General features: G+C 33.5%; 1 protein-coding gene across 4 annotated transcripts; it reads right to left on the reverse strand.

Annotated features, from left to right (window-relative positions):
• Positions 1-243: 243 nt before the first annotated feature.
• Positions 244-4,543, reverse strand: LOC112022755 (UDP-glucose 4-epimerase-like). 4 transcript variants are annotated; one of them, XM_065766671.1, is made up of 11 exons: positions 4,313-4,543; positions 4,008-4,189; positions 3,720-3,766; positions 3,434-3,569; positions 2,796-2,897; positions 2,415-2,642; positions 2,114-2,171; positions 1,376-1,423; positions 1,006-1,072; positions 686-759; positions 244-600 (listed from the first exon to the last, which is right to left on the reverse strand). In XM_065766671.1, the coding sequence occupies exons 2-6, from the start codon at positions 4,137-4,139 to the stop codon at positions 2,580-2,582; spliced, it is 480 nt and encodes a 159-aa protein (XP_065622743.1). In that variant the 5' UTR covers positions 4,140-4,189; positions 4,313-4,543; the 3' UTR covers positions 244-600; positions 686-759; positions 1,006-1,072; positions 1,376-1,423; positions 2,114-2,171; positions 2,415-2,579. The 4 variants fall into 4 exon arrangements, with proteins under 4 accessions (XP_065622743.1, XP_065622745.1, XP_065622744.1 ...); XM_065766673.1 differs by lacking the exon at positions 686-759 and having other exon boundaries at positions 4,059-4,189; XM_065766672.1 differs by lacking the exon at positions 686-759 and having other exon boundaries at positions 244-560.
• Between the last annotated feature and the right edge of the window lie 1,884 nt (positions 4,544-6,427).

The following is a 6,427-nucleotide window of genomic DNA, read 5'->3' on the forward strand; positions in this document are numbered from 1 at the left end:
GCTAAGAGATGGCCGCACCACTGACAAGACGGAAGAAGTTTCCAGGCCAGTGCAAGGAGGTGAAGACCAGATCGAATTACACCATGTCAAGCAAGTCTAGCACTGACAAGAAGAAAGAGTGTTTTTCCCTACACCATATTTCTTTCGTTATCTATCTTTGTGGGGAGAGTCGTGTTTGTGCTCTCACTATCTCTAAAACAACTAGTCACTAACCCTCTATGGAATAGTTTAACAAAGGTCATATATGTGTACACTAGTTGCGCAACTTTTTTCCCAATTTTTAAAAAATAATTCTCCTTTGCACATACATACATCTTATTCCTAGGGCATCGCAAAAACTGCTAGTTCATAAAAAGCCATCAAATTGGCCAAACTAGCAACTAGAGATCTATGCATTATATGGATAGATATCAATCAACCCAGATCATTATAAGACAAAAATTAACATCTGAAAATTAGGATATTGTAAAGGTACTGAAAGAGCACGACCTTGGAACTGAATTCTTCTGTCGAAAGCCAAGAACCCATTTTCAACAAGGCAGCCAAAGCAGGGGCAGCAGCTGAAACAAATTCAAGTGCAGAAGCTAATAATGGAACTAACTGTAGAAACAAGAAAACAAAAACATAAGCTGGCATTCAAAGACATTTCAAGTAGATATATAACATTAGAATTTCCATGTCACACCTTTTCAACACTGTCTTTTAAATTTAGAATCTCCATAAAATGTATTGAGTCCACCAGTTTATTTTGGAAATATTCTGCCAATCCATTGGTTGAAAAACTTTATAATAAGAGGAAAAAGAATGGCAGAGAAAAGAAAATCCAAGAAGCAACATTATGCCAAAAACAGAAAAGCAGAGCTGAGTATAAGAATTCATAGCAAATTTCATCAAAATAGGTACACAACTTGACATAGCCACCACTCACAAGGCACATCATGTAGCAGGTTACCAAGACTAGAGTTTCTCCAAAATTATTAAATACAATCAAGTTTAGCAACTCACCACTATTTTCAATAAGCTTTGATGTATTCAACCTATGAGAAAGCCGCTGATAATCTGGAAGCAAAGACTGTGAGGCAACAAAACAGATGCAAATGAAAATTGAATCAAAGCAACCAACACATGCATAAACAAAATAACACAACAATTAATATATTACTACAAAATAGAGGTAATGAAGGGAAAGGTTGGGTGGAGATAATGTAGCGAAGAGGCAGGGAAATAACTCATTGTAAGAACTCACAAAGCCCTACACAAAACCAATCCAAAAGGCCAAAAAAAAAAATAATAATAATAATAAAATAAAATACCCAATTCCAATTAATCTAAAGTTAGATTAAAAATTTTTAAAAATCTTCAATGAGGGACAGACCTTAAGTTGTCCTCAACCGGAAAAGAATACTAAATCCAACGGAAAAGCCTGCATAAAAAAATATTTCAACGTTAGAGTTTCAGTCTTGTTGAGGATCTATAGACTACTCCAATGTTTTGGGACTAAGGGTTTATATCAACAGTCAAAATCTGTTTTACTATTTCTAACTCATATGACCTTACAACTTTTGCTCAAGATGTACCAAAAAATTGAAATTGGTCCATCTTATCACTCACAGTGTGTTCAAGGTGACATTATGTTATCAAAAAAATGATTTTATCAATTAATAGCGAATCATATAGCTTCACTTGTCTCAATTGCAATCTCAATCTCCATCTTGCTTGTGAGTTGTGAGGAAGAAAGATACCCACTGTTTTACCCATTTATCACTGTGCACACTGTCATTTTGTTGCTGAACTTAAATGCATCATCTTTCAGGCAACCTGATATATATAGAATCTTATTTTTATTTTTGAAGACCCAAAATTTAAAACCATAACCTACTAGCTACTAGCGTAGATCTTTTTATTTCAGAATTGAAATCACCCTGAGACTTGAGTTGCATTGGATAAACACAGCTTGTTAATGCCATGTGTTTGTAAAATATGGCTAAAACAAGATTTTCATAGAGATCCCATGATAAAAGCATGAGTGTGTTAACCAAATGCCTAATAAACTGTTAATTGGTGACAAAAAATTCATTGACATACAAATTTGTATGCAAGGAAGAATGATCACCTATATCCTCAGCAATGTGACCATCAGCTAAGTCCATGACATGGATGTAGTCTCGGACCTGTTTAACACAAAAACATTTGATATTTTGTAAGTGCAAAAAAATTGTCAATTTAATCGAATTTTATGTAATGACAGGAAGTCAAATACTACTGCCATTGTTATAAAGGATTATAAGTGGAATACAAAATTAGACATAGTCTGTGTCAAAGAGGTGCATGAGATGGGACTAATGGATATTACTGAAACTAGGGAAATTCCGATCAACTACTACTCAAAAACATTTACACAAAAAAGAACATACCGCATTACCATCCTTCGTGGGATAATCATGACCATACACATTAAGCTCAAGCAATCTGGCAACAGCTACTTGCTGTATTTATGGCATGAGATTGTTTGGGATGCCCTTTGGATCTTCACCAATTCTACCACTCTCATGAGCCCCAACAGGATTGAAGTAACTGAGTCATATAATTTTCCAATCTGGCTCCGCCTTCTGAATATCTCGAGCAATTTCTTCAAGGAAAAGCTATAAATATAGAATATATTAAAAGTCAGGAAAGAAAAGAAACTGCACTCCTATGAACACAAGAAACAACAAGTGGGATTATCCAACTTCAAAGACAGATCCTATGTGTGGTATGCCCAAAATAAACATTACTAAGCACCCAGTGATACATACCTTGGTCCTTCCATAAGGATTCATAGCTTTCAATTCGAAATCCTCAACACAGGGCATTTTTTCAGGTTGACCATAAACTGTTGCAGAAGATGAGAAAACCATCTATTTGGCCACAGAATAACATTATTTGTGTCAGTAGTGGGCAGAGCATGCCAACATGTGATGTAATCAATAAAAAAAATGATTCACATTCTAAGACTAAACAATTCTCTGTTAAAGATTCAACTGAACTTGAATGCTATAACTACTTTCGACAAACAAATAATTAGACATTTTTTATGATTCGATAGTTACAATGGTGGGTGATTTACAAGTCCCGTGGTGACAAAAGAATTAGACATCGAACATAAAAACTTCAATTTAGCAGTGAGACACCAAAAATAATAATATTGCTTCCACAAATATACAGCTACATATACAAATCATAGTTTATGCAATTATGATTTGAAAAGAAATATACTGGAATCAAAGATTTTGCAAAATCAAATATGACTAAAATGAACGTTTAATGCATAACTCAACAGCCAAAAATTCTTTAAGACATAGATTATTGTTGATTCACTTCCAAACCATTTGTTACAAGCACAAAATTCAAAAACAAAATCAAATGAGTTCAAGAAATTAAATCGCGGACACACCTTTTTGCAATCATATTTTGCCATAACCTCATAAAGATTAATAGTGCCAATCAAATTGTTATCAAAATAACGGCGAGGGTTTACAACACTCTCCCCAACAACTTTTAGGCCAGCAAAATGGATCAAAGCATCAAATCTGTCTCAAACAAAGCCAATGGCACAAAATTAAGCCAATTCTGAAAAAGTCTATAATTCTGTTTGTTTCCACAGAAAATAGTTAACAGTAAAATTGAATGAAAACAGTGGAAAATCATAGCACTGCTAATGTAATTGAAATTAAACATACTGTGTTTGAGAAAAGAGCTTCTCCAAGTCCTTATTCCTAAGATCACCCTACAATCAAACCAACATGTAATGTAACCAAAAGCCAAACACCTCAAAACGCCACCATTTGGTTGCCAAGAAACTGTTAAATTTAAAATAAAATAAAAACTACAAATCTCCCGAAAATTAAAACCAGCATTGCTCAAGATATTCAAGAATCTCTAATTTCTAACCTTCTTTTCCCTCATTTTCTCGGTAACCAAACAAGACAAAAATTTACACACACACACACACACACAAAATTGAATACCAGGTGGAATTCAAGATTCTGAGAATGCTTAGGGCCGAATAAATCACGAACCCCATCAACAGCTTCGGTGACGGAATTATCAAGATTGTCGATGATCGAAACCCTAAAGCCTTCATTGAGAAGCTGAACCATAGTGTGAGAGCCAAAGAAACCGGCTCCTTCGATAACCAAAATCGTCTTTTCTGAGAAATATCAATGGAGAGAATGAGAGAGAGAATACCAAAAATTCTTTGCAAAGTTCTACTAGGTAATTTCCAAATTCAATTTTTTTTTCTCGGGAAACAAACAGAGAGAGAGAGAGAGACCTGTAATTGGACAAAGGGGCGGAGGAGAGGGCTCTGACTATCGTCGGAGATAGAAAAGCCGACCACCGCGCCTCAACCGATCGTCGGAGATGAGATGAGCTCCGAGAGAGAGAGAGAGAGAGAGAATTTTCTAAGAGTTCTCATTTACTTTGGAGGATGGTTGAATAAATGAAAATGGGTTTTCTAAGAGAGTGAGCAAAGACTTTATTCGAAAATTGGTTTTTTGAATTCTGAGGTTGTGTGAGAGAGAGACTTTATTCCAAGGGATGTGTTGGAATTCCCTTGAAGAATGTAACGGGCCGTTTGGTAAAGATATTTTTAGTACCTTTGTTTATATTTTTTTGAAATATATATTAGTAAAAAGGTAAGTGAAAATATATATAATGTTTTGTCTAAAAAAAATATATATATAATGTTATTTAAAAATTAAAAATATGTTTTTAAACTATTCTACTAAATAGGGCCAAAAATTTCGAGGAAACAATTACGCGGGATTTTAGGGTTTTAGTTTATTTCAAGGGTTTTAATAAGTTAATAACCATGATAAGAAGATTAGTCATATTTTAATTAGCGCGCCAATTTTTAGCATTTGTTTCAACCATTTTTAGTGAACCCTTGGAAAAAATGGGTTGAAATAAGTCATATTTTTTGTAGTGTGCTAACCCGTGTATTGCATAATAAAATTACTAAAAATAAAATCTAAGAAACATTGGATTATAAAGTGAAGTTATTTACAAGTTCAAAATATTTACCAACTCAACCATTTTTTTTATATATAGGTTTGTTGCTTTTTAATCTTTTAACCCTTTTTTTGCTAAATATTTGCACTTTAAAAGGTTTAAGTATTTGAATTTTCTTTTAAAAAGAAAGTGTAAAATTTTTGAGACCTTTTTTCGGAACTTCACAACAAGAAAATAATCTTATTGCAACAAAATTTTTCTTTGTAATAAACTTCAAAAATCAACCTTTATTGTAATGAAATTTTTTCGTTGCCACCATTGCGATAAATTTTGTTGCAAAATGGTATTGCAACAAAAAAAATTTTGCAATAGAGTTTTATTGTAATAAAATATTTTTATAATTAAAATACTTTATTGCAACAAAAAATATTGTTGCAATAAGTCTATGAAATTAGTTATGGTCCTAGAATTTTTCTCAAAATGTACCTCATTTACAAGATATTTCATTATGGTCAAGTCTATCATATGGTAGTGGGTTCAGATGTCTACCACTCATAACTTGTCATGTATAGCAAAAATTGTATAAAAAAATAATTCAATTTTTTTTATATTTAATATATCTATATACTATGTACAATATTTAAATTAGTAACAGTACCATCTTTCATACTAAAAAAAAAATAAATAAATAAAAGTACCATTTTTTTTTTTTTTTTGGAAGAATGAATAAACTTTAACTCATCAGTTCTTGTTTAGCAATAGCAAATCTGTATGCTGTAGGACACCTACCCCCTAAACGCTATTTTGCAATCTCATGAGGTGTTAGGGCTGCTACCCCATTGCCAACTTGAATGGACTCATTCCCGTTGAAGAAGACTTGTGCAGATTGTAAGCAAATTGTTTTGAATCCAACTAGTTCAGCTAGTTTTTCTGACTTGCAGTCACATAGTGCCTCAAGTAATCTTCCAATACAGCATTGATCCTATTGGTCTGACCATCTGTTTGTGGGTGATTAGCAATAGAAAACTTCAATTGTGAACCCAGCAACCCAAATAAAATTGTCCAAAACCGACTAGTGAAATGAGAGTCTCTATCACTCACAATATTTTCTGGCAAACCAAAGTACTTCACCACATTTTTGTAAAACAAATCAGTACCTACCTCTACTGTGCAAGTACTTGGTGCGGCCATAAACACTGCATACTTCGAAAATCGATCAACCATTACAAAAACTGAACCCATTCCCTTCACTTTAGGCATACTTGTAATGAAATCCATTGAAACAGAAATCCATGGACTTTCCAATATAGGAAGAGGTTGTAGCAAACCAGCTTCCTTTTGAGTTAAACCCCTATCTTGTTGACAAACTAGACAAGTCTTAACATACAACTCAATGTCTAAATCCATCTTAGGCCAATAATAAGAACGGGACAGT

The sequence above is a fragment of the Quercus suber genome, unplaced genomic scaffold, assembly GCF_002906115.3.
Source record: "Quercus suber isolate HL8 unplaced genomic scaffold, Cork oak 2.0 scaffold_730, whole genome shotgun sequence".
In the NCBI taxonomy this organism is placed as follows: domain Eukaryota; kingdom Viridiplantae; phylum Streptophyta; class Magnoliopsida; order Fagales; family Fagaceae; genus Quercus; species Quercus suber.

Coding starts and splice junctions, on each gene's coding strand:
- LOC112022755 (XM_065766672.1), bottom strand. CDS start 4,139: ATGGTTCAGCTTCTCAATGAAGGCTTTAGGGTTTCGATCATCGACAAT. Junction 3,570..3,719: donor AAGCTCTTTTCTCAAACACA/GTATGTTTAATT, acceptor TGTTTGAGACAG/ATTTGATGCTTTGATCCATT. Junction 2,643..2,795: donor ATCCTTATGGAAGGACCAAG/GTATGTATCACT, acceptor CTATATTTATAG/CTTTTCCTTGAAGAAATTGC.